Genomic DNA, 25,682 nt, shown 5'->3' on the forward strand with positions numbered 1-25,682 from the left:
ATGTCTATGAGGACCATTCTTGTTCAAACCACCACAAAAAGCAACTGAAAGGTTGCCAGAGTGATAGGTAGTAGCCAGGGCCACCAATGGCAGAGGGCTGGTGCCCACTTATGCACTGTTCCTGAGAGAGAAACTCTTTGGTATCCTAGAGCCACTCCCTCCCATGATCCTAGTGGTACCACAGGGCAAGAAGACAAGAAATGGCTCCTTCCTCAACAGCTCAGCAGCCGAGTACCCTTCGCTGCTGTTGTCACACTCTGTAGGCGGGGCTGCTGGGAGCCTGGAGGGGAGCCAGGCAGTGACTGCCTGGAGTACTAATCAGGCAAAGGCACCTCATTCAGACTGCTGACTGTCCTTGTGCAGGTCAGACACGTGGTGAATAAGAGGACGGACTCTCCCCCACAGAGCAAATATATTAATACGTACAAAGAAGGACGGTGTGGATGTAGGGTGTCCCACAGAGTTGGTTTCTAGGGGCCCATAAGGCCTTAAGAGGGAGACAAAACCTCCCGAGGGAGCCAGCTGCTCCCTGCCTGTTGAGTTTGCCAGGAATGGAGCCCCAGCTCCTCATGAGTGTTCTTCCAGGAGCACCCACTGCCTCCAGCCTCTCAGGCCATTCAGAAGGGATGTCTGCTACCATGAGAACCGCTGGTTCCTCGAACCTGGAATTTCTCAGTATGACCTGGCCTGGAAAATAAGGGTGGGGACAGAGGGGAGGAGCAAAGGCTCCTGGGACCCTCAGCCACCCCGTGTGTCAAGAGCTACAGTGACTGATGGGTGGGATAGGGTTGCGCAGTGTGAGCCCCTGGCTGCCAGGGTCCCATGGTAGATAGCTCTGTACAGAGCTCCTAGAATAGCCCTCAGCCCATGTACCCTGAGCAGGGCTGGCTGGCTTCTGGAAAGATTCCCACAGAGGCAGCCAGCTCCTCATCCTAACCCTTCCTCCAAGCTAAGAGAAAGGCGGGGGTGTTAGTGGGGAGAGTCACAAGTGAATGGCCAGACACAAGGCAGCTCTGTCCTCCCCACATTGGCTCCTCTGCCTTGCATGCCAGACCCTTCCCGGCTGGGGCGCCCAGAAGCCACCTCCCCACAGGGCTTCTTGCCACCAACGGCTGGGCCCTGGACACTGGAGAATAGTCTATCCTCCAAGGAGGACATCAGAGAGGGCTCTGGTACCCCGGAGTTCTGGGATGCAGTTGCTGAAGGCAGGCCAGCACTCTGAGAGTCTGAGTGGTCCCGAGGGAGACTCCTACTCAGGTGAGCCGGGAATGCACAGGGTCAGAAAGCCGGGAGAGAACTGGACTGCGCCGAGGCAGGTGAGCCGGGCTGGGCCTGCCCCCTGTGAGCTGTCCAGGAGCTAGGTCGGTGCATACCCAAGTCAGTCGGGGAGGTTCTGGTACAGACGACTACGTGGGCACCCCAAAGGGCATAGACCCAGAAGGGTTGGGGATGGATGGCCTCCTGGGGCGAGGGAATTCACTCTGCCTGGGCTGGAGGGAAGTCACAGCCAGGGAGCGTTGGCATTCCGTTATTGAACTCAGTCTGAGACGGTATTTACATGTTGCTGTGGCCCAGGGGGCTGCAGGACAAGGCACTCATTGATGGCTTGAAGGAGTGGGAGTGGTTTGAGTGGGCAGTGGGGAGAGCCATGCATGTGGGCGTGGGCAGTGAGTGCTGGTGTGTATCTGGAGCATGGTGGGCATTGTAGGTGTGACGGTGGCCATGGGCTTGAGGCAGGACAAAGGCTCAGTTTTGTTTTTTGGTTTTTGGTTTTTTTGTTTGCTTGTTTGTTTCCTGATTTGATTGGTATAAACAAGGGACTCTTGTGCAGGAAGACAGACCCTGACTCCCCGAGGCCTTGCCTCCCCTTGGTGGTACATTCTCAGCCAACAGAGCAGAAGCAGACTCTTCTATTCAGTGGGGAACTGCCCTGCCCCCTGCTTCCTCTGCCCAGTCTCTGGCTGTATAGCTGACCGAGATCCTTATAGATAGCACACGTGGCTGTGCCGACCACAAAGTGTAGCAGTATAGGGAGCATGCAGGCAGTTTCTGTTTGTCCTTCTGCTGAACATGGCAAGGGAGAAGGGGTGCTAGCCCTGACTAGCCCTGCCAAACTTGATGGGCCTGGGCTGACACCCCTCCCAGTGACAAAGTATAAGCCAGAGCTCTTGTAGTCCCTCGAATCCTTTGGGCTCAGTAGTTCCATATCGGCCTAGGGCAGCTCACTGAGGCCCTGTGTCCTAGAGACCTTTCTTCCTCTGGGTCAGAGATGTGCTTGAGTGGGCAGTGGGGAGAGCCGCTGTGGTGTCTGAGGGGACGTATAGGCTGTGGGCTCTAGCCCTGGCCCTGGCTGCCATTGTCCCCTTACCTCAGTGTCCCATCCAGGAGGCAGGCGCCCACCAGTAGTGCTGAGGGTGGCAGGCAAATAGCCTGAGTGCTGAGCCTGCTGTGCAGAACTGTCTGTAGCAGTTGGGGCCGTGTGGGGGACCCGTGGACCTGCAGACCTAGCAGAAGGGGAGTTCTGTAGGTCTAGCCAGGGGCTCACTGCATTTCTAGCATGAAGAAGGGACCAAAGGGACAGGTGAGGGACTGACACAGGAAGAAACGGGCCAGGTAAGCCACCAGTGAGAGCCACCACGGACTGTGGATGCAGCGGAAGGAGGACGGGACGAGGAGCATCCATGGGTTTAGATGGTCTCCCCTCAGACATAAAGGACAGGAGCCTCCCCAAGACAGTGACTGTCCACCTTGGATGGGTAGGCATACTGGAGAAGTTTCTAGACCTTGTAACTGTAGGCAGGATGGGCAGGGTCTGAGGCCTCAGTGGACGTGGCTCAGCCAAGGAGGTATGGCCATTTGCACTGGCCTGACCTGACTTTTTTGACTCTAGACAGAGGATCGATTCATTTTGCTGGGCTCTGTGGGCCTCCTGCCCTCCCTGAGCCAGCTTGTAGGCTGTGGTTCAGAAAGCCTGTTCAGGCCCTCTCTGCAGTCCAGAGGATGCGTGGTAGGTCTGTTAGTACATGCCGGGGGCCCGGAACGTGGCTCCATGCTGCCTGTGTCTTCACTGTTTCTTCCTAAGAGTTGTCTTCTAAGTTGGCATTAAGTGGCCTATGGCCCATGGCTGCTGCATCTGCATCTGGGGCTGACTGGCTATGGGGAGCCTGTGTGGAGGGCAGGAGCGACAGCAGGCAGGGCCCTTCTGGGTGTGTCCTCCCTGTTGGGTCCCTCTGTAGTCCCTGGATGCAGTCTTTATATCCCTCTGGGTGGCTTTTCCCACTGGGATGTTTTATTTCTGAACCACTCGAGGGCAGGACACAGGACTGTCTCCCTCAAAAGTCCCAGCTTGGACAGGGGGTGGAGTCAGACATGCCCTTCTGATGGCTTTTCCTGTCTCACTGGGTATTTTATGTTCTGTATTACTTTCATTTAGGGCTGGTCTAATGCCATCAGGCTAAAGGCCTGTGGGACCCTGCTGGAGGCCTGGGCTTGCCTGGCACTAATACATTCCTCTCCGCATTCTTTTTTTTTTTTTTTGAGAACGTAGCTTCAAACTCACTATGTAGCCAAAGCTGACCTTAAACTTGCTACTCATGAGTGCAGTGCTGGCCAGTTTGTCCTGTAAGGCAACAATGTCAGGGTATTGGCCAGTTCCCCAATGAGCATGGTGGGCCTTGCAGATATGATGGTGACCGGTACCTGTCCACCACGGGGGAGGGGGTGTTCACTCACTAGGGGGTGAGCCCTGCAGGGCAGTGCCAACGTTGGTCCAGTGTTTGCCAGCACTAGGCTGTCTTTCCTCAGTGCGCTTCCTTGCCCCATACACCCTGCCCTGGGTGTGTGCGCTGCACGATGTGCTCCTGAGCAGTAGGCGTCCAGCACCTGTTTGGGGACTGGAGACCAAATGAGGGGTGGGGATGGTGGCAGCTGTTAAAAGAGATCCTGCTCGGTGGCGGGTCAGCAGGTCCTTAGAGAACTGGCGCGTCAGGGTCAAGGAAGAAGCTGGGTCTTCGATTGCCAGGCACACTCCACTCCCCACTCCTGTCATGCCTCCTCAGGGGCTGGGGACAGCGCGCCCCTTCCCAAGGGTCCCCCCTTATTATCTCTTCATGGCTTGGTTCCATCCTGAATTGTCCATGTGTGGCCTGGCTGACCTGGCTCTGCTCTGTGTACAGACTGCCTGGCTGACTCTCCCAGGACCTGGGTCCTGCAGGTGGTCAAAGCAGCTGCCCAAGCCAGGCTCATTTCCCCGGTCTCCTTCCCATCGAAGCCTGTGCTAGGAAGGGACCTGGGAACCAGGGTAGAATTGCTTCCCAGGCCAGCCGAAAATGAAGGTCAGGGACCCTGGGACTGGTAGAGGTACTGAGCAGTCGGTGGTCCCAGGGTTAGGCAGCAGCTCCTTCCCACCCAACTGTGTTCGTGGACTTGGGGGCTGTCAGTATGTGTGAGCCCAGGGCTTGATTCAAGCCATCTTCCAGGCTGGGCCCCACCCCAGGCTACTCAGTGTCCGGAATTCCCTACAGCAGGACTGACCTGAGCCATGAACTGTGGCATTGCTACTTTAGCCCTGGTGGTCCACAGTGAGCCTTGGGGACCCAGAGGTTCCTCCCTACCCCGGCCTCGTGTGGGTTCAAGAGTTAGGATGGGGAGATGAGGTATGCTTCATGGAGAGGATCCTAGGAGTGCACTGGCTGCCTTCCAGGCAAAAGGACCTGTGCCAGCTAAGTTGATAGGAAGCACAGGGTAGGACTTGGCAGAGAATCCCATGGGGGGGGGGGGCAACACCAAAGCTAGCTCTACTGTACCCTTCTCCGGATCAGATCTGTCCTCATTCTCTTGCCTGGCTCGTGTAGTGCTCACCATGACTCTGTGGACACTCAGATAGAGGCTGCATTTGTCCCTTCACAAGAAGGGATGTATGAACTCTGGCCCTGGGGTGTAGCACTGCTGAGTCCTTGGTCTCCCAGATCCTTTGTCTGGCTAGTGGCCTCAAAGCTCGGGGTCAGCAGTGAGCTGTGATCTCTTCCAGGAGCAAGACCCAAACGGACACAGAGGCTGAGTGCCGAGACCTGGGACCTGCTGCGGCTCCCCCTGGACCGGGTGAGCTGGGGACCTAGGGACAGATGGCAGCAGAGACATAGTCAACATGTGGACTCGAGGTTAATGAGCCCAGTGTGCAGTATTTGCTGAGCTGTCAGCACACTCTTTGGGTCCTGTCCCCTGGGAGATAAATGTTCCTCACCCAGCAGCCTGGGGCCCCACAGGAACCTATTTGTCACCTTTCCACCATGAGGTGGTCTGATTCTACTCTCTGGTGTGAACCTTTCCCTGAGTGAGATGTCCTGGGTTCCTGTTTGTTCCCTGCTGCTGGACTCTGTCTGGGGGTGGTGGTGTGGAGAACAGCTGTTATTGTTGGAGTAGTTGGTGGGCTTTGGCAAACCCCAAATCGGGGGGGGGGGAGGAGGAAGACTAGTGTGGGTACTATGTGGCCCTAGGCAGTGTCTTAGACTCTCTGATCTTCTAGTTGTAAACAGCCTTTGGAGTAGGAGTTCAAGGTCAGGGACACCTGTGGTCACCTGTGTAGCCTAGAACCAGAAGGCTGGCATTTAAGGAAGTTGGCACCACTCAAATGTCTGTCTGGCCTTGTTCTGTGCCCTCTGTACTTCATATTCCTTCTGAGACTTGAGTTTGTGTTGGGGCATGAAGTTGGGGCAGCTGGACCAACTACTGAGAGGGGACTTCGGTTTTAAATGGCACTAGCCCATGTCCAACCTGCCTTTGCCTTTCCAGGAACAGAATGGAGAGACCCACCACACAGGGGACTGGAGGGGTCCAGGCAGGGACTCGCTTCCCCTCCCCATAAGGAGCAGGAAGTACCAGGAAGGTCCAGATGCCATTGAGAGGAGACCCCGGGAGGGTAGTCACTCTCCACTGGACAGTGCTGATGTCAGGGTGCAGGTGCCTCGTACGGTAGGTGCCTCTTGAGTTGAGGGGACATTTGTGACCATGACCACGAAGGCCTTTCTTCCCTCTCTGCCTATCCAGCCTGGAGGCAAGGCTGAGCTGGAGACGAAGGGAGGCAGAGCTGTAAACTGCTGGGCCTTCTACCTGGCCCTGTGCATCCAGGTACTCTGAGGGCACAGAGCTCATAAGTGTTAGGTGCGCCTCGTAGGCACTCCAAGTCAGCTTTGCTGCAGGTAGGTTCTCTTTGTGGGACTTGATTTCCACCTTTGTCAGTAGTCTTCAGGCAACCTCTGTGTCCTAGGCCCCTTCGTTGCCTTCCTGGGACCTTTGAGACCTGGCTGCCCAGGCTGAGGAGCTGAGCTACACAGCCTACTCCAGGTACACCCTCCACACCTCAGCCGGTGCTTTCAAGGTTCCAGAGTGGCTGGGTACAGGCCCAAACTCAAGGAACCCAGGCAGGGACACCAGTTTGGGAGTTGTTCGGCCTCAAGCCTAAGAAGTGGTACAGCCAGCAACCTCATAATGCGTCTCAGAGTCTGAGAGGCCTCCTGGAGAGTCTCCTATGTTGCAAAGTGGTGGCCCTGAGCTGAGGGATGTGAGGGATGGCTGGAGAAGGATGGAAAGGCCCCAAGCTTGCCCACAGGGCAGGTCCTAAGGGAAAAGAGGGGGCACATGCTCCATCCATGGGGAATGGCATCATGTGGAGGGCATGCTGGGTGGCAGTGCACACTGTTGACCCAGTCTGGAAAGGACAGCAGAGAGCTAGCATCTCCCCAGTGTTCTTAGCAGGGAGGCGCCACCTACTCTACCTGGGCATCCTGATGGAAGCTAGACTGCAGACCTGGTAGGGGGTTGGTGTGGCCCAGCAGGGACCCACAGCATAGCCTGGAAGCTCAGACTTCCTGGAGGCACACAGCTTTCCTGAAATAGTAGGCTGAGCAGCTCAGTGGCCAGATAAAAGACTGGTAGCCAGTGGGTGGAGGGTGGGGCCTGCCAGAGACCCAGAGAAAGAGTCTGTATTTAGGCTTAAGAGTCTCTGTGTAGGACACTCGAGTTCTGAGGCTCTAGGAAGTAGCATGTAACACCCTCACACTGCCACAGTCTCAGGTGGCCTATGCTGCATAAGCCTTGGTTATTCTTAGTGCCTGGAGCCCACCCTTCCTGCCAGGGCGGCCGCCTCCAATTCCAGTCCAGCCCACTCTACTCCTATCACAAGGAGCTAGGAAGGGAACACATAGTCTCTTATCCCTGGGCTCAGAGGAAGGTTGTGGTAGAGCCAAGAGGCCACCCTGCCAATGTCAAGGGCTATTCAGGCCAGAATGGGAGTCAGTCTGGGGTGGCCTCAGAAACAAAGCTGAGAGAAGAGACAGGTTCTCTAGGGGCCTAGCTTTAGCTTTGGAAGGAAGCCCGGGGGCCCAGGGGTTGGGTGGGAAAGGGCTTTCAAATAAGCTGTCCACCCCCACAGCCTTTAGCATGCCCACCCACAGGCCTCAAAGGGTGTGCTCTGTTGAGCTGGGGGAAGCCAGCTCAGTGTTTACAGAGTGAGGGTGTGTGTGTGTGTGTGTGTGTGTGTGTGTGTGTGTGTGTGTGTGAGTGTGTGTGTGCATGCGCGCGCATTCGAGCACTTGTGAGCTGCAGCAGCGAGGGCGGGTACTGGGAGAGCCCAGCCTTCTCCCTAGCTCCTATTTAAGCATCAGGCGAAGACCGTGGGTCCCAGGAACGGTGAGGAGGCACTTGGGGCAGGTGGTAGCAGCTGTGCCTGGCACCTTGGCGTCCTGCCTGGGCTCCACGTGGCCTAACACCCACACAGCTCCTGATTGCTGCGACTGGAGGGAACCTGTGATCCTGCGTGAGTGTGGGTCCTTGGACATACAGGGACTTAAATCAACCGAGGTAGGGATGGGCCAGCCCAGGACTGTACACTCCTCTAGGATCTGGGCTTAACTAAAATAGAAGAGATCGCAGTTAGACATCAAGAGGAACTCAGACGCATGGGAAAAAACCAGGACTTGAGGCAAAGGAGAGATTTAGGTGGTGGATGGTAGACACGGACTCTTCACAGTCCCTACAGGACCCACACAGGGGCCTGTGGTCTCCGGCCTTGGATCATGCTTCTGAGGGGGTATAAGAGGGAGGGCAGGTCACGGAGCATAGGGAGGTCCAAGTTTCAAGTCTCCAGCTGGATGTGGCTGCACTGTGTCTTAACAGCTGGGGAGTGAGGGCAAGAAGGGTCTCCGAGCAAATCCAGATCCTTCAAGGGCTTCTGTCAAGCCAGGAAGTCTGAAGCCGGGGTAGTGAGGGTGGGATCTGGGGAGGGGAGCAGGGGGGAGGGTGTGCATGGCTAAACAGACCCTGTCTACGGTTCAACTTGGACCCTGCAGGCACCAGGCAGCTTTCTTTGAGCAGGTGTCCAATCCTCCAGAGACCCCTGCGCAGCCCCCGCTGGCCTCCGCGAGCACAGGCTAGTCCCTACTGGGCTTGCAGATGACACGCAGCCCAAGTGTTCACTGTCCTCTGGCTGGGGCTAGGGCTGCCAGTGTTCTTTTCTCTCTTGGCTCTGGTGGTGTCGGGCTGCCAGCCTTATTTAAGTCACAGAAGGACAAAGGTCCTGAAAGCAGCAAGGTCAACCTGGGGACCAGATCTAGAAGGGTCTTTCTCTTCTCTGCCATGTGACTGTCCATAGCTCCCACAACTGGGTTCCCATTGCCTTTAGAATCCTCAACTCGGTCCTAAGTGGCAGTTGTTCACCAGGTCTGCTTGTATCTGGCTCCCAGCTTTATTCTTACCTCTATGTGACCTTGGGTAGGCTGTGAAACCTCTCTGTGCCTGTGCCTCTGTGCACAGGGAAATCCCGGCATGGGCTGGGCCATAGGATGGAAATCTTCCTGTATTCAGAAGAGCCAGACCCTCCCAGTCGTTACTTTGTTGCTCTTTGTGTGGACTTTGGCGGGCCGGAGGCAGGTCCCAGTTTCTCACATCAAGTGGTTCTGGAGCCCATCTCATCCCTTGCCAGTCCTGGACTTCGACCAGGCTCCTAAGGCCCCAGCCTGCAGGCCAAAGCCAAGGCCATTCCTCCAGGGATGTGTAAACGGAGTCTGGAGTGGCACAGCTTGCTCTAGTCACCTGATGTGCAGGTGCAGAAGTCTGTAGGCCTCCTCAGCCCCTGTGACTGGCCTAAGCTTAGGACAGTCATCCCTGACCCACGCTGTAGGCCACACCCCCACTCACTCACCATACATTGAAGGACAGATCCTGCCATTCAGATCTGCCATCCTAGGGTTCCAGAATCTGGTACAGACTCCGGAAAGTTCTTCCTCTTCAGGAAGGAACTCAGCAGTAGCGTCTATATACCCACCCTCAGTGCCTGTGAAGACCCAGCCCCACCCTTCATGGACAAGGCTTCAGCCACCTGGCCCCTCCCCTAGCCGACAGAGGATTCAGGGATGTTAGCATCTTCCCTCATATACCGGCCCCCACATAGCTGTGTCTTCTGAGCTTGACGCTGTCTACAACCCATCGTGCGGCATAAACCCAGAAAGAAGACCTTCACCCCCGACCTGGGTCTCCGTGCCCTTGGTGATCCTTCCATCATTGCCTCCTGACTGACTACTGAGACCACCTACCTAGTGGCCATCTGAGCTCCATGCTTACAGAGGCCTGCTCACTGGCTGTCGAGGGAAACAGGATCAGGGCTCTGCATGACTAACGGGGCCCTCTGGGATGGAGTGCAGGAGGCTTCCTGAAGATGGTAGCTTCTGGCCAGGCTTGAAGCTGGCTAGCGAAGGGCTGGCCCAGGCCAAGGCAGCAGCAAGTCAGGGAAGTAACTGAGTCTGGCTGCGGAGCAGCCACAGAAGTGGAGACAGGAGACGGGACAGGTTTGGAGGCACTGTGTTAGGGATGTAGCACCTGGGAGGGTCCAGAGACCCTAGGTCTTAGAAACGTATGTAGTTGGGCGGGCAGTCCTGCCGAAGGTCTAGGAGGCTGAGGCACAGAGGACTAAACTGGGGTCTCCCTCCCCACCCAGGGCATTCCCAGGGCCCCGTCTTCTGACGAGGAGTGTTTCTTTGACCTGCTGAGTAAGTTCCAGAGCAGTCGTATGGATGACCAGCGCTGTCCCCTGGAGGAAGGCCAGGCGGGGGCTGCCGAGGCCACAGCTGCCCCAACCGTGGAGGATAGAGCAGGTGAGTACAGAGTCAGGGTGGGGTCCAGCAGCCAGACCCAGCACTGAGCCCGGGAGCCCCCCAACGAGCAGGCTAGGCTGGCTGCAAAGGGCCCCTGTCACCCAGAGCTCCCTCTACGCTTGTCCCTGAAGCTGCATCCAGGGAAATATGTAATTACCCCACCCTGAAGAACACGAAGTGTCTATGCATCCCAGCCTTTGAGTGTGTGGGAGGCCAAAGCTTTTTCCTATCAAAGTCCTGGGAGACAGGGGTGGGAGGCAGGGCAGGGTTAGAGGCAGGCACAGGAGATTTATTAGGGCCATATTCCCGTGGGGAGGTCTGGGCCAGTCCCAGATGCCAGCACCACCCGTGGCCCCCTCTCCAGCTCTCACTTTCTGCCCCTTGCAGCTCAGCCCTCCGTGACACCTTCACCACAGACTGAGGAGTTCTTTGACCTCATTGCCAGCTCCCAGAGCCGCCGGCTGGATGACCAGAGGGCTAGCGTAGGCAGCCTGCCTGGGCTACGCATCACCCTCAACAATGTGGGGCACCTCCGAGGCGACGGGGACGCCCAGGAGCCGGGGGATGAGTTTTTCAACATGCTTATCAAATATCAGGTGGGTCTGCGCTCAGAAGGCAGTGGGTGGAGCTTCGTGCAGGCCCGCCTAGTGGTGGTCCTCCGCCAGCTGCAGAAGACACCTAGCTGGACCACAGCAAGCCCTGTCCTTGCTGCCTCTGGCCTTATCTGAGGGATACCTGAGGAAGACGCATATAACAAGTACAGCCAGAGTGAGGGACCGTCCTCAGATGCGCAGGCTTGAAGCCTTCCTCCTGCCAAGGGGCCGGGGACCCCCTGAGAAACAATCTCAGCAACACTTTGGGGCCAGAGTTCAGCCTGGGGCTGCCAGGTCCCCAAATCCAGGGATGTCCATAACAGGCTTCCACATCTGGGCAGAGAAAGCTGAGGGTCAAGTGGCACCCTGGAGTAGGGAGGGGGGGAGGGAGGGAGGGAGGGAGGGAGGGAGGGAGATCTGGGATGTTAGTGCTGGCTGTAGGAATGGGAGCAGAAATGGCCCTGAAGAAGACCACACAGCATGGGCCGACAGGTGAGATGGAGAGCCTAGGCCTGGGAAGACAGAAGCAGGGCAGGGCTACCCATGGATGGGTTCCACTATACAGGATTGGGTGAGGCTGGGATGCTGTGAGCTGAGCTACCTACCAAGGCCTGGCAGCAAAGGGGGTGGGTGGTAGGTTCACCCTGCTGGCCAGCCGCCCTCCAGCGGGAGCACGCACATGGTGGGGAATGAGCAGGGTCAGCATTCTGCCTCTGCATCAGGCTAAGTTTCCAGATCAATGTTCATTCTCACAGAGGAGACAGAACCACACAATCGTCCGGACAGCCTCCTCTAAGCCAGCCCCTCCCGAGAAGCCTTGCCCACTCAAATACCTGGGCCATCAGCTGCACCGGCTCCACTCCCATCTGCTCCAGGCCCTGAAGAGAAGCCAACACCTTTCAGGCCCCCCAACCTCCACATCAGAACAGGCAGAGCCTGTGGTGTCAGCTGTTGATCCAAAGGCGACCCTTGGTGGGGTTGGGGTTGTGGAATAGTGATGCTAATTTCCAAGCAGCAAGCTCTGAGCTGCAGCCCCCAGGCCCTTCAGGGCAGTCCAGGGCAGTGCCAGGTTCAGGGTAGTTCTAGGGGTCTAGTATCTGGATCAGCAAGTCCCAGAGTTGGGCCCAGTGGCTGCTGACTTGTTCTATGACCAGAATATACGATCTAGCCTTTTCTATTTGGTTGGCCAGCCACAGCTCTGGGCGAGTCTTCAGGCGATGCTGCCAAGGCAAGGCTTTTGGCATTACCCCAGAGCCAGGGGCAGTAGGTGGCTGAAATAGGTCCCACTTGGATTACACCATTCTTCCCAAGCCAGTGTTTGCTGTCTTCAGATTTCCAATAAGCTCATCACCCACCCAGTGCCAGGATAGGTCCATAGGCCCTCTAAAGGCCCAAGAAATGCAAGAAGACCAACCTCTATTGTGTGTCCGCCCAGTCCTCCAGGATTGATGACCAGCGCTGCCCACCCCCTGATGTGCTGCCCCGTGGCCCCACCATGCCCGACGAGGATTTCTTCAGCCTTATCCAGAGGGTGCAGGCCAAGCGGATGGATGAGCAGCGTGTGGACCTTGCTGGGAGTCCAGAGCAAGAGGCCAGTGGGCTGCCTGATCCCCGCCAGCAGTGTCCGCCAGGTGCCAGCTAAAGACTCTCCTGTACAGCCAGCCATACCCTACTCTGGACTCTGTGGGCTCGCAGTTGTCCACGGTGGCCACGACCCCCCAATAAGCCAAACCTTCCCAAGGCCATGACGGCCCCTTCCCACTGAGCCAGACGGTGGGCACACAGCCCTCAAGGCCCCCCATCCCAGGTGGTGGGTGCAGGCTAGAGCTGCTATACGGGGGAGGGCATGCTTCTGTCCCCATGGATCTCCACAGCTTCCTGCAGCCCTGCCCTGCCCTGCCCTAGGCCGGGCCTTCAGCATGTTGGCCCCAAGCCCCGGTGCTGTCCAGAGTCTTCTCCCTCAAGCCCTGCCCTGCCAAATGTGAAACTCTGCCAGCTCTCCCACGCCCCCCAGAGGGTGCAGTGGTAAGGCCTCTCCTGTCCCCCAGCTGGTCCTGGGATGGCTATGAAGGAGATACACTCTGATCTGCCTCACCTCCCCAGGGCAGGCACTTTCCTGACCTGGCTGTGCCCAACCCTGCTGAGGGAGATTGGCAGCTGCAAAGTCCAGACGCCCTGACCTGATAGTCCCCAGCCTTGCATTTGGCCTTTGAGGAAAGATGGAGCTTGCCTCTGACAGAGGGGAGAGGCAAGCCTCCAAGCCCAAAGCATAGGGTCTTGTCCTAGGAGTGCTGGCTGGCAGTGGACATTCATGAGGAACCTGCTCAACTAGCTCCTTCAGTCCTTAGTGAGCATCCACCTTCTATTACTAGGGAGATGGTTTCTTGGCTTTCTCCCCAAGGAGGGTCCATATCTCAATTGGACACAGGGCACTGTAGTTGGGGTGGAGACTCAGCCAGAACTGCCGGAGCATCCGTGAGACTGACCCTTTGGGACCGTGGTCCTAGTTCTTGTCTACAAGTCCTATAGGTAGCCCTACAGGAGGAGGGCTCTGTACAACTGTCTAACCCAGGGCCTCTTACCCTGTAGCCTAAGAGGGGGTCAGGGCAAGGAAACTGGGGACCCAACTTCTGAGAGGGAGAGGCAACATCACTCTGAGGGCAGAAACAGATACTAGAGCACAGGGTCTCGGGCGGGACATGGTGGCCGCCCCGCATACTTGAATGTACATGCATATTTATTGCTTACACGTGTTTGCCATGTTGTTCACGGGTCCCTTCCGACCCGAGAGGTACATTTGTTTTGTTTTACCCAAAAATAAAAGTCTGCCAAGTGAGTGTGGCTTCTGTTGGAATTTGTGTCAGCCTTCCCAGGACGTGGTATTGACGTGCCCAGTGCAGTGTCTTCCAGCGTACAAGGGACCTGGGATCCTGAGGAATGTCCCTGCTGCGTGCAACAGTGAGAGGCGGGGCCAGAGCCGCTACTGCTGCTTTCTCTGCTGTTCTCCATTATTCTGACTTTTCAGAGACAGGAAGCAGAAGCCAGGGATGTCAGAGTACAGTAGTTAACACTCAGGACTAGCCCTTCCAAGCAGCTTCCCCAACTGGATTGGACCCAGCCACAGAGCCCTATGTCTTAGCAGTTCATATTATAAGCACTGGATTATGCCGTTCTAAGCCACAGAGGAACCTGGAGAAGGCCTGGACTTGCACCCCATGTGACTTGGACCCTGACTGGGCCCTTTGGGGAGTGTCCTGATGGGCCAAGGGAAGCAGAACATAGCCAAGATCAGTAAAATAGCCCAGAGAATTCTTAGTCTTAGAGCACTGTGGTTGCTCTAGAGGCGGCCACGCCTCCTTCCCGGCAGGCTGAAATTGCTCAGGTGCTGGGAGGCCAGCTCCCAGAGATGGCTGCCACAGGAAGGGGATGTATTGTGAGAGCCAAGCCACCCGCCAGGAGTCACACTGAAAGCCCTGGTCTGGCCAAGAGGGACTATGATGTTGGGGTGGTGCTTGAAGTCTCCACTGAAAGGGAGGGAGGAAGGAATGGAGAACTAAACTAGCCAGAACAATTCCAGGCCGTCAGGAACCTGGCCACATGATGGGAACTGTGGCCCATGGTGAGTCTGCAAGAATGGACCGTGTGGAAAGCGAAGCTTCAAGTGAGAGCCTGATACACAGAAGACCCTCCCTGGGAAGGGGGCTCTGGAACAGCACCATGCAGAAGGCACACACGGGAGTTAAGTCCAAATCATGGGCTGCCCATCCAGAGGGGACACGCCAGATCCAGCTCTTACTGTCAGGTCTAGCCAGCCCCAGGCCTCCGACAGCTCTAGTCCGCTGAGGACGAGTTAGCCCAGCCAGGCTCTACTGGCTCCTGACTTGAAGGTCCACAAGCAAGGCGATCAATCAGCTCCTCTGACCTCTGTGTCCTCCACAGGGAGCACACTGGAGTCGGAGGCTGGCTCTGCCTCTAGGATGTGACAGTTTGTACAAATGGCACAGGAGGCTCTGGTGGGGATAATAGCAGGGTGTTTGCTGAGGGAAGGACAGGGGGTAATCGAGTGAAGGCACAGACTGCAAGTACACCCGGCCTCCCACGGCCCAGAGTGAACTGCTAATCACTAGCTGGGGTCCCAGGAGCCAGGGAGGCATTGTGTCAGTGTCAACTGCCTGCCCCACCCTCCTGTCCCAGGTTTCCCCCTGCCGGATGTTGAAGGTCACAGGGCCCAGAAACTCCCACAAAAAGCCTGTTTGTGCATCTGCTTGACTTCCTAAACACAAGACTATCCCAAAGGCGTGTCAAACCAAGTTAGGAGATGAAGCACACACCAAGGTAGGCATGATACGGCCCTCATCACTTCCACGCATCTCCTCCTGGACCTCAAAACAGGAGGACTGAGAGGTGCAGTCAGCTCATGGGGGCATGGGGGTGTGTATGTGTGTGGAGTGCCTCTGCCTGGATCACTCTCCTTAGCCTCTGAGCAGTGCTCTGCTCCTCTGGCCACCCAGAGCAGCCAGTTCTGCTACAGAAACCAAGACTCCGGGCTGGGCTGGACACTAGCTCATACAACAGAAGCCGCCGGGGGTAGCCCGGGGAAGGCAGATCATATAGGAGGAAGAAGTAAAGAGCTCTGAGGAACAAAAAAATGCCCGAGGCCACGAGTCTAACTCAAGACCAGATTCAGTCCTACTTAGGAAGGAGACCGACTGCACTGGGACAAAGCCACCCCTGAAGCCACCCCTGTGGCCACTATGGGTGGGCATGAGGCTGGGCTCTGACAGCCACAGAGCTGTTCTGACTTCACAAGAGAAAAACAGGAGTCCAGGCCCAGTGCCTGGAGGTGATGGCTTTTTACTGACAAGGAACAGCAGGCTTGAGAGGCTCCGACTGAGGGGAGCAACTTTTGGGAAGACTGGAGTCCACAGCTGTAGGAGTGTACAGGTCAGCTCTGTTCCATCTTGCCAGGGCTGGGGGGATCCTCACCCCCTTCTGGGGTGGCAGGCGGTTCAGCAGCCTCCAGAATCAGTTCCAGGGCACCGTCGTCACCAGACACTCGGCGTACCTCCTCTCCTCTGGCTGCTAGGATCTCTTCAATGTTCCTGCGAGACAGTAAGGGGAGCATCAGCCTCACCCTGGGCTCCCTCAAGGGCATCCCATGGTCATCCTGGGCCTGGAGCACTCGTCCCAGCATCCGAGTGACACCAGTACCTTGCAGGCACCTAACGGCACCGTCACCAAGTGTGTCTGTTAACAAGTCCTCAGAAGCATCCCTCTCATACAGTGCACCACCAGGGGCCTTGGCCCTGCCTCCCACCAGGTAACGCCCATCCCTACATTTCTCTCTTGTTCCTACGTAGCAGAGCTGAGATTTCTCTGCAGCACAGGTAGGGCCTGTGCCACGCCTACCTCAGTGGTGGCTCGAAACAGGCCCGAAACCTGGAATGAGTCCTGAGGAAAAAGAGTATCAAGGAGATTCAGCCTCCTGGAGTCCTGGCATTTCCAATAATCTATATACACGAACCCTATCCGCATGCTAGTATGGTGTATGCTCTCTTTCAATATTATTAATGCCTTTAAAGATTGAATTTTTACCANAGGTGAAGTTTCCACTAGTGTTCCAAAGTCCTCATAATTCCTTAAAGCCAGGAGCTCAGAATTCAGTGAGGTTACCTATTCATTAACATTCTAATTCACTTCTAGTAAAGACAGGTGAAACCAATTAAGCATCACAAAGAACAGAGCCAAGCTCAGGACAAAGCTTAGAAAGTAGGGGGGTAGTGGTATTGCATTAGCAGAACCCCCCAAAAAACAGGTTCTTCCGCTAGGCCCAAAGGAACAGCATCATCACAGCATCATCGAGGATTTACTGGGGACCCCTGACAGTGGGGTTTAACTATTGACTAGCCTTGCACCTGGCTTCCTCCTCAAGCTGCCTGGTCCCACCTCCTGGTCTTTTGTCTTTTGTTTTGTGTCACTGTATCTGTGGATGTATCCTGCCCCGCTTTTCTTGTTTGATCTGTATTAAAGATGTGATGCCCATTTTGATCAATACATTCAGTTTTACACCCTCTCTCGTGTGGACTGTCTGTCACTCATCCACCGAATCCTCGCTCACCTGCAACCAAGAGACCCAGTTCCACGCAGATCGGGGATCCAAAGTGAGGCCAGTCTGTGGCAGGCCTGCACACTTATCGCAGGCTCTGTGGCTCTGCCCTTACTCCTGCCACTGATCCGTCCTCATAAAACATTAAGAAGGCAGCAGGCACAGCCTCCAAACCGACTCCTGGCCCTCCCCCACTGCTCTCCCGAAAGTGGGAACACCACTGAAGGCTGCCCCAGTCCATGATCTGATACATACCCTTCCATCTGCCCTGAGTTGGCAGAGGACAAAAAAGTCTCCACTAGAAAGTGACAAGGCCACTGGTGAGATCAAAGGTCAGGCAGTGACAGAGATAGAGCCATAGAAAACTAGTTTGCCATATTTGAGGCCATTCATTGTTTATCTGAAGTTCAAATTCAACTGCCTCCAGACCCACATGGAAGCTAGGCTGTCCAGGTAGAGAGAGGGGTCCCAACAAAGCCAGGCTCACACAGGCCTACAATCCTATCTCCTACCCCTCCCAGCTGGCCTCACCTCTTCCCCTTCAGGTCAGAGAACCAGCTTAGGTTGTCTGCGATGATGTGGTGGTTCTGGCAACCGGGGCAAGTCACGATGACCACGCCCTGGTGATAGGCCAACTTTGAGATGCGTTTGGATGACCGAGTCCCACAGACCTAGCTGGGTTAGAGAGGTGGTCAGGCAAGGCACACACAGGAAAGTCCCTCCCAAGGACTAACTCCATCCTGAGGGACAGCCTCAACCCTTTCCCTGATGATCCCATCTAGGAGAGAGCTTCATTTCTAGACGCCTGTCTCCTGATAACCCAACCCATCTCCTAGAAGGCCCTGTCTGTCCCTCACAGTTAGCTTCATTCCCACCCAGCCCTTTTGGAAAGACTCCGCCCCCTCCCTGGCCTGAAGGACACTTCCACGTTTCTGCCGGGACCTAAAGGAAACCAGCCAGCCCCGGGTGCTGCCGACCGCGCACCTTGCAGGTGTAGACGAGTTGATAGTGGTCGGCTTCCACGCGCCCCAGCGCCGCCGCACGCCCTGATCCCGGCGCGGAGCTCGAGCTCCGCCAGCCCCAGGCCCAGCCCCGAAGTCTCTCCGCGGTCTTTAGGCGAGCCCCCAAATCCCAAAGCCGCCGCGGTCCGGAATCCTGGGTCCGCACACTACGAAGTAGCGTCGGCAAGCGGCTCAGCGCCGTCCGCGACATCCCGTCTGCGAATCCTTAGCCGCCTTTTCTTGTACCGCCCCGTGAAGCTGCATCGACCATTTTGGTAACGGGCGCAGCGGCCGGAAGCGGCCCTCTTCGGCTTCCATCCGCCACCGGTGCGCTGCATTCTGTCGCCCTCTAGTGTCGCCCCGCTTGCATAGCCAACCAACAGGCTCAGCTCGGTGATTATTTTATTTAGCTGCATTTTTCTAATTCTAATACAGTAAAAAACGCAGCATCCCTTCACAACTCCACAGATGCTCAGCCTCGGCGCGGTCCTCTAGGAGCCCTCGGTGTCGGTGTTGTCGCTGCCTGTCGTATTCCCGCGATCCCCTTCTCCCTGCCGCCAGCTGTTCTGCATCTTGCGGAGCGCCCGCTTCCTGTGGGACCCGCAGTGTGAGCAGGCAGGCGCAGGTGTCCCACCCGCCAGCCGTCCTGCCCACCGCCCCACACCTGCGGTAGTTCTCGAAGCTCTCCTTGAGGCGCCGCCGCTCCTTCTCCGGCGGCTCGCTGCTGCTGGGCCCCATGCCCTGTAGAAGGAACGGGGCCGGCAGCTGGACACCGCACCCTTACCACGGCAGCCCTGGGACTCCAGCAGGTGTGAAGCGTACATAGCTGGCCGTGGGGTCCGCTGGACCCCGAGATGAGTGAGCGTGGGGTGACTACCCCTTTTTAGCCAGGTGAATGGAAGACTTCTTTGCTGTGAACAGCTGTGTGGGTGTCCTTACATTGTCCCCTCCCCTGTCCAACCACCCCACCTCTAGGGTTCTGTCCATGAAGAGGGGCAACAAACACTATCCAAATGTTACATCCTAGCATACACTACCAAAGACCTTGCGATCCCCAGCTGTCCAGTGGAGTCACCCCCCTCCTCAGGATCAGCCATGTAGTAACCAGGGCTCTTGGGGATCCCAATCAGCCTTACATGGGTCAGTGAAAGATGCTCCTTGTTCAGAGCCATAAAGGGCTGCTCTGGGCTCTCTCGGTCTGCCAGTACACCTGAAAGGAAGATCTGTGCTTGTGGGGGCCCAATCTGGCATGGCCACCTCCCTCTGCTAACAGCCCAACTAGATTAGCCTAGGCCAGCCTTACGGGCTGGGACCTTCACACGAGTCCAGTGGGGACTGCATTTCACAGAAACAGGCTGAGCCCTTGGCTGCTACATCAACAGGGCTCCTACCATCAGTCACCCATACTGCCCAAGCTGACTGTCACCAAACACAAGGACAGATGGCTAGGAAAGACTCCAGGTCCCCATGATTGTTTGCTAATGCATGCCCCAGTCCTTGTCCCTGTTAGCTTGGCAACATTTCTGTGCCTAGTGGCTCCCATGGGTGGTGTGGGGGCAGCCTCGGTGGAGAGCTCAGGGCCTCAGGGCCCCGGGTTAGAGCAAGTACACCATATTAGTTAGAAGAGTAATCATTCCAGGTGGCCAGACCCAGCATGTCCCAGGTCCTGGACAGACAAGGCTCAAGCCTCCAGCTAGAAGGTGTGCAGGGAAGGCTATGAACATCAAGAAACAGTTATATCCAAGGAGACCTCAGGTATGAGAACAACCCCTCCCCAGCAGCCCTGCCCCCTTCCCCTCTCATTTTTGTTGTGCCTAACTGCTGGCATGCCTTCAAGGGAGCTGGCTGCACTTGCATCCTCCTCCTTGTGTGCCCACGTGGAGCTCAGTGGCCTCAGGTTGGGTCTTGGGGGCTGCAGTGGGTGACCCCTGCTTCTGCATCTACACCTCTTGTTCCCCTTTTGCCTTTGGTTAGAGCCTGGGGTAAGGCTGAGCTGAGGAAGTCTGTCTGACTTCTCACGAAAACTCCCTGGGTTCCTCCCTGCACCCACCCTCAGCTGCCCTAACTGCCACCCCCCAGCTATTAGATCAGAGGAGGGTCCTGCCCGGCAGCCTGCTACTGTGGCTAGCACAATCCCCAGCTCCTTGCTTGCGGCCCTGTCCGTAGCTCTATTCCTCCCCTCCTCATTGAGCACCTGGGTACTGGCTAGCATCTTCCCCTGCAGGAGGAAGGCTAGTGGGGAAAGATGGGCCTATGAAGGATGGGGCCTGCACAACCACTGTCCTCTGAGCCACAGACCCCGAGACCTAAGTCCCACATTCACATCAGATTCCTTATTCTCCCAGTGTGTTAGTCTAAGAGTTCTGCCCTTCACCATCTACTCTCCTTGCCTTGGGGAGAAGAGCCAGGAGATGGGCCATTAGTCATCCTTGGCTGGAGTGGTGTGAATTCTGAGAGAAAGTAAGTGACACAGCTTTATGTGCTGAGGATGGGCCAGGGCTAGGGAGGCCAGGAGACTGCAGCCTACGTGCCTCTGACAGGACACAGTATCCTCACCTTTGTCTGAGAGCTGGGCGTCCTCCTCCAGATCCTGAGGCGGTGAGAGCTTCCAGACAGAGACATGCCACCCAGTTAGGCCATGCTACAAGCCACCATTGCCCTTCCAGGACTAGGTGTGGCCTAACCCACTGCCCGCTTGACTCCAGCTCCTCAGTTGGCACAGCCATCACTGTCACCCCTCTGCACAGAGATTCTCAGGGACTCGGTCCCAGTCAGGCCAACAGGCAAAGGAAACCCTAGCATGAAGCTCTTGTCCTGAGAGGTCAGGAGATGGGGCATTAGTCTATGCCTCGCTTCTCGCTTCACTCACAGCAACAGCTTAGAGTTTGGCCAGCACTCTTCCCTGTATCCAACCCAAAATGAGAGAAAAGGGACAGCCCAGTTTAAGGGGACAGGACCATGTGGGAAATGAGTGTGAGGTCAGGTGGAGGTTGAAGGCCAGGGAAGGACCACTCTATGTCCACACTCACCTCCTGGGAGTTCCTGGGTGAGCTGTCTTCCAAGTCAGAGCTCTGTGGCCACAGAAAAGGGAGTTGGTCAGTGGGCTGTAGGGGTTCCAAGCACCTGGGTATGGGGTGTGCAGGGCATGGTAAAAGCCCTATCCAGGCTCCATCCTCTAGGGAGGCCCTGCACATGTCTCTAGATATGCCCAGAACTCCTTGGTCAAGGCTACTATCATGGGAGGGGTGTGAATAGCTGGGCCTTGAGTTACATCTGTGGCTCATCAGGAAGAGCTCTAATGAGAAAAACTGGGATTCAGGAAGGCCAGGCATTTTCTGAGGCCACAAGCAGGGCGCCAGTCACGCCAGGTGGGTGACGGGTGCTTCCAGGCTGATGATTCCTCTTGGAATCTTGCCTTGACTTCACATCCTCCCCAGTCCCCTCACTGCCCAGCCTACCCTGGCTACAGCCGACACGGAGACCTACCAGGATGAGCATGTCCAATTGCTGCTGCTTGAGTCTGCCCTCAGCGGCCAGTAATCGGCCCTCGGTCTGGAACAGCTGTAGCTGCAGCTCGTCTGCCTTCTCACCCAGTTCTCGAACCAGCTTTCGAAGCTTATCTTTGTCCTGAAAGCTTTGGGCACACTGTGCATGCAGCTCTTCCCTCGAGGCCATGGCCTATTGGAATGGCAGAGGGCACACCCTCAGCAAGGGACCTAGCTGATGCTCTCGACTCTCATTTGGCAGAACAGGTCCTGGGTGGACATCAACCACCCTGTGGTACAGCTGGAGCTGCTGAACTGGAGGGATTCTCAGTCAGGGATCTCAGTGCAAATGAACAAACCCTGGGCGGAGTTGGAAATGATCAGATTCTTAGCACTGGAGAGGGAGAAGCAGGATCAATAGTTTAAGGCCATCTTTGGACATATATTGAGTTGGAGGCAAGGTTGGACTACATGAGATACTGTCTCAGAAAACAAAACAAAACACTTCAGAGAAGCAGCCAAAAATGTCCGTGATTAATGCTCAGTAGTTCATAGGAAGCCCAACTGAGAAGTCCTACATCCCCAGCAGATAGCCAGTGGGTGTTTTTGTCCCACCTATTTGACATATTTTTATAAATTCTGGATGTTGCTTGACATCAAAAAACAGGATTCATGGCTGTTCTTAAATGAACACAAAGGTTTTTTTCTTTCTTTTGTTTCTTGGAAGACAGTTTCATTACTCCGAGGTGGCCCCCTATTTACTGTTAGCTGAAGATGGTCTTGAATCTATGATTCTCCTGTCTTTACCTCTAAGTCCTGGGACCAGCATTCTGGGACCGTCATGTACTACCAAACATGGCTCAGTTGCTACCACTTTTTGTTGGTGGTAGTGGTGGCTTTTTGAGACAGGGTCTCACATTGGACCCCAAACTGGCTTGAAATTCAGGGTAAATCAGGCTGCCCTTAAATTCACAGCACTTATTTTGTCTCAACCTCCAAGTACTGGGGTGGCAGGTATGAGTTGCCTCTACCCGGGAGCCACCACAGGCTCTTGTACCAAATGTTCCCTACCCACAGCCTATGCATCTAGCAGCTTCCTCTCCCTACTGAAGTCTCCCACCTCCTTACCCTAAACACAGGGACTACTGTGTTCTCCTCCTACATAAGCTCTTCCTTTGAGTAAAGTAGACTTTACTGCATTTGTACAAGCAGTCCCAGGTTCTATCTTTCAACACTGCCAAGTTACCTTGAGCATAAATAAATAAATAATGCTTTCACCACTGCTCCAGTGTCTGCTGCACCAATACCCCAACACTCCTTGTTCTTCGTTTCTGAACACAAGTGTGGCACCTACCTGGTCCCTCTCAATGGAGACCTCCTCCATCTGCTGCAGGATAGCCTCGATACGGTCCTTGTACATCTTGGCATCCTTGCGCAAGGCCAGGCACTGCAGCTCGAACATCTCCTTTTCCTCCGTGCACTACAGGAAGCACCACTCAGCCTCACCTCCCCGCCTCCCCATGGGCTGGACTCAGAGCAACAGCTCCAGAGCACACAAGGTCAGACTAGCAGGGATAATGAACAAGGCACTGGAGTTCCAGTCCATTGTAGTCCAAGGCTAACTAGTCTAAGGCCATTGGTCACACTGTAAGCCCAAAGGGTGACACGACACTACTGTGTACTATAGGAGTTGATAAAGGGGAAACAGTGAGCTAGGTCCGAGACCCCACCATCCAGGATCCCAGTGGGCATCGCTTGTCTGCCCTGGTCTCTCACCCGGGCCCGGAGGGTCTCGGCCTGGCGGAGGTCCTTGCGTAGGGAGAAGATGGTGCTGGCCTGCTTCTGGTGTTCCTGCAGTGCTTGACGCCAGTCCTCCTCTAGCACTTGAATGTATGGACTGTTCCTGTCTAGCTTACCCTCCTGGAGGTGTCAGAAGGCAACAAGCCTGGCTGAGGAGGCCCACAATGCCACAGCCACTGCAGTTGTACCATCTGGTGTGCCTAGCTTCAAGCCCCTGCAGGTATGAGGCCTGGTGTGCACTGGTGGTCTCCCTACCTGCACAGAGACCTGCAGCTCCTGCACCCGGGCCTGCAGCAAGTCCTTTTCCTGCTGCAGTTCCCACAGCAGCTCCTGGCTAGGCCGCTGCTCCATGGCATGCCTGAGCTTCAGGGTATGTTTGCGCTCCACCTTGCAGTCATCCTCGGCTTTCATGAGGCTGTGCCTGAGCCGGTCCACCTGTGGGTGGCCCAGTCAGCTGCAGCCCCCTCCAGGCCACCCCTCTCCCACGGGTGGAAAAGTGATCACCTCAAGCTGCAGGTCGCGGTTCCGCATGAGTGCTGCGCCCTTCTCTTCACTCAGATGTGCCAGGCGCATGGCCAGCTCATAGCTCTCGTCCTTGCAGCGCTTCAGCTCTGCGCTGCTCAGCTCACACTCTTCCTTGAGTCGCTGCACCCGCTCCTGGTGCTTACGCAGCAGGCTGTCCTTTACCCTCAGCTCCTTGATGAAATCATCCTTGGAGTTCAGAAGGGCCGTCAGGTCCTGAACCTTCTTCTGCAGCTTCATGACCTCTGTCATCAGCAGCTGCGTCAGGCCAGACTCCCCTGATGCATCTGAGGACCGTGCAGTGTCAGATGGAGCCTGCGGCTGTCACCGGCAGACCCCGTGCTTGTCCTTGTCCGTAAGTATGCACTTGAAGACTAGCGGTTTGAGGGATAGAGGGAGCATTCCTGGCCTCCCCCAGAGAAAGCTGGTAGGATGGGTCCCTCAAGACTGAGTGTGCCCAGTAGGCCCAGTTGGTCTTGATGTCCCTCACAGGTGAACTGAGATTCTGACTCACATGCCCTCCAGTTGGCCCTCTGTCTCCCCTAGCCCCTGTTTTGAGACAATGTCTTGCTATGTAGTCCAGGCTGGCCTCCCACTCAAGAGATCTGTTTGTCCGTGCCTCCAGACTACCAGGGTTAAAGGTTTGTGCCTCGCACCTGTCCGGTTTATCTTACAGTGATCTTTCTGAGATGAATGAGAATTGCTGGGGTTGTGGCTATTCCATCAGGAGAGGACACCTCTGTCCCCTCTGGAAACTGGAGGATTCTGCTCTTGGCTGACAACTGGGCCCTGCAGAAATGGCACTTCAGAGGGGTCACTACTTCTCAGTGAAATTTCCAGGCTGTAAGTAGGAAAGGCAGAGAAGGGCTCCCCTTCTGGAGACCAGTAAGAGCTCAGCAATCCAGGAAGGCCCCACCCCCTAGAACCTGAGCGTATCATCATCAGGGACCACTACCCTGCTGTACATCATAAGGCTTGTATCAGACTTAAGTCACTCCAATGCAATCACAGAAGCCAGGACCGAGTAGCACCTGAGTCCACCCACAGCAACAACCCACACCTGTGCCTCTCACCAATGATCATGGAGAAGACGCGTGCTGGCTCCTTGCCAGTGACTTTCCTGTATAACTGAGGGTAGTAGAGCTCCAGGCTCTCGAGGAAGGCTACATAGCCCTTGTGGCCTGTCCGCTGCAGGATGTCCAGGAGCACGCCTTCAGGTGGAAGAGGCAGAGTCAAGGCCAAGGTCTGGGTCGGTGGAGGCTCTTGGGGATCAGTAGGATGATTACTCTGGGTAGATATCCCAAGCTCTAGACACTCCCCTTCCTTCTGGGCCATTGAATAAGGCACCCTGCAGGTCTCAAGTCTAGGTAGGACGGGGTACTGCCTTCCCTCTGGTGGCTCTCTCAGGCAGGGCCTGAACAGTGGTGGGGACTCCCCTTCCTCCACTGGGCAACAGCAGGTAGATATGACGAGAGGGGAGGGGTCTCTCACTCATATATCCTACACAGGGACGGAGGTGGGTGGGGACAAGGCCAGGGCAGCAGAGAGCATGGAGCAGCCTCTCTCTGGCTGGGTGTCTTGTGGGGGATCATGAAGGGCTAGAGCCTGCTGGTGTGGGAGCAGCCCTCACCCACTTTCCGCTTGCGGATGACCAGGTTGGGGTCACTGAGCACCTGCTCCTCATCATCAGGGTTCAGGACTTTGCACTGGCGCAGATAGGGTGTGATCCGTGAGGGGTCAATGACAGAGATGAGCTTCACCCGGAAGCTCTCCAGGGCGCTCCAGCACTCGTCGTCATTCTCATAGTCTGACATGTCCTCTGTGGGCTGTGGTTATAAGTGGGGAGAGCAGCTGAGGAAGTGCCCACCTTCTGTTCCCTGCTGGGCCTGGAGCAATCAGCCTAGGATAGGACCCAGGCCTATGAGTGTCAGGGCAGGGCTATGGGCAGGGTCAGAAGGGACTCACTGTAGGGGAATTTGAGGGCCCAGCCTTATCTCCTAAGCCCCATGGCAGTTTCTAAGGGAAAGCAG

The 25,682-nt window shown here is 56.1% G+C and overlaps 3 protein-coding genes across 11 annotated transcripts in view; 1 reads left to right on the forward strand and 2 right to left on the reverse strand.

Annotated features, from left to right (window-relative positions):
- Gpsm1 (G protein signaling modulator 1) overlaps positions 1-13,574 on the forward strand; it is a 28,324-nt gene extending 14,750 nt beyond the window's left edge. For 3 of the 7 annotated variants that reach the window (XM_029536102.1, XM_021193918.2, XM_029536106.1), the window contains 5 exons: positions 5,030-5,100; positions 5,791-5,970; positions 9,989-10,145; positions 10,533-10,741; positions 12,174-13,574. In XM_029536102.1, the coding sequence (XP_029391962.1) occupies positions 5,030-5,100; positions 5,791-5,970; positions 9,989-10,145; positions 10,533-10,741; positions 12,174-12,380 (824 nt within the window). In that variant the 3' untranslated portion in view covers positions 12,381-13,574. Of the gene's footprint in view, positions 1-965; positions 1,258-5,029; positions 5,101-5,790; positions 5,971-6,035; positions 7,858-9,988; positions 10,146-10,532; positions 10,742-12,173 lie in introns of those variants that run through there. The other 4 variants (XM_029536103.1, XM_021193917.2, XM_029536104.1 and 1 more) reach the window with 4 other exon arrangements.
- A 42-nt stretch (positions 13,575-13,616) lies between these two features.
- Dnlz (DNL-type zinc finger) lies at positions 13,617-18,157 on the reverse strand. 3 transcript variants are annotated; one of them, XM_021194485.2, is made up of 3 exons: positions 17,829-18,151; positions 17,376-17,515; positions 13,617-15,840 (listed from the first exon to the last, which is right to left on the reverse strand). In XM_021194485.2, exons 1-3 carry the CDS (start codon positions 18,054-18,056, stop codon positions 15,684-15,686), a joined length of 525 nt encoding a protein of 174 aa, XP_021050144.1. In that variant the 5' UTR covers positions 18,057-18,151; the 3' UTR covers positions 13,617-15,683. The 3 variants fall into 3 exon arrangements, with proteins under 3 accessions (XP_021050144.1, XP_021050145.1, XP_021050146.1); XM_021194486.2 differs by having other exon boundaries at positions 15,758-15,840; positions 17,376-17,519; positions 17,829-18,153; XM_021194487.2 differs by lacking the exon at positions 17,376-17,515 and having other exon boundaries at positions 15,758-15,840; positions 17,829-18,157.
- Positions 18,158-18,214: 57 nt separating this feature from the next.
- Positions 18,215-25,682, reverse strand: Card9 (caspase recruitment domain family member 9). The gene is made up of 12 exons (XM_021194829.2): positions 25,283-25,682; positions 24,726-24,863; positions 23,635-23,939; positions 23,386-23,565; positions 23,107-23,250; positions 22,685-22,810; positions 21,332-21,523; positions 20,875-20,916; positions 20,402-20,450; positions 18,982-19,055; positions 18,510-18,586; positions 18,215-18,436 (listed from the first exon to the last, which is right to left on the reverse strand). The coding sequence occupies exons 1-12, from the start codon at positions 25,464-25,466 to the stop codon at positions 18,337-18,339; spliced, it is 1,611 nt and encodes a 536-aa protein (XP_021050488.1). The 5' UTR covers positions 25,467-25,682; the 3' UTR covers positions 18,215-18,336.

The sequence above is a fragment of the Mus pahari genome, chromosome 3, assembly GCF_900095145.1.
Source record: "Mus pahari chromosome 3, PAHARI_EIJ_v1.1, whole genome shotgun sequence".
In the NCBI taxonomy this organism is placed as follows: Eukaryota; Metazoa; Chordata; class Mammalia; order Rodentia; family Muridae; genus Mus; species Mus pahari.

Bases quoted from the DNA above. Each gene is read 5' to 3' on its own strand.
- Dnlz (XM_021194485.2), bottom strand. From the start codon at position 18,056: ATGTCGCGGACGGCGCTGAGCCGCTTGCCGACGCTACTTCGTAGTGTG. The intron at 17,516-17,828 runs GTGCGCGGTCGG...TAACCCAGCTAG, and splicing joins AACTCGTCTACACCTGCAAG to GTCTGTGGGACTCGGTCATC. The intron at 15,841-17,375 runs GTGAGGCCAGCT...ACTGTCTCGCAG, and splicing joins TCTGACCTGAAGGGGAAGAG to GAACATTGAAGAGATCCTAG.
- Card9 (XM_021194829.2), bottom strand. From the start codon at position 25,466: ATGTCAGACTATGAGAATGACGACGAGTGCTGGAGCGCCCTGGAGAGC. The intron at 22,811-23,106 runs GTGAGAGACCAG...TGCTTCCTGTAG, and splicing joins CCGAGACCCTCCGGGCCCGG to TGCACGGAGGAAAAGGAGAT. The intron at 20,451-20,874 runs GTGAGTGTGGAC...TCTGTCTGGAAG, and splicing joins CACCCAGGAACTCCCAGGAG to CTCTCACCGCCTCAGGATCT.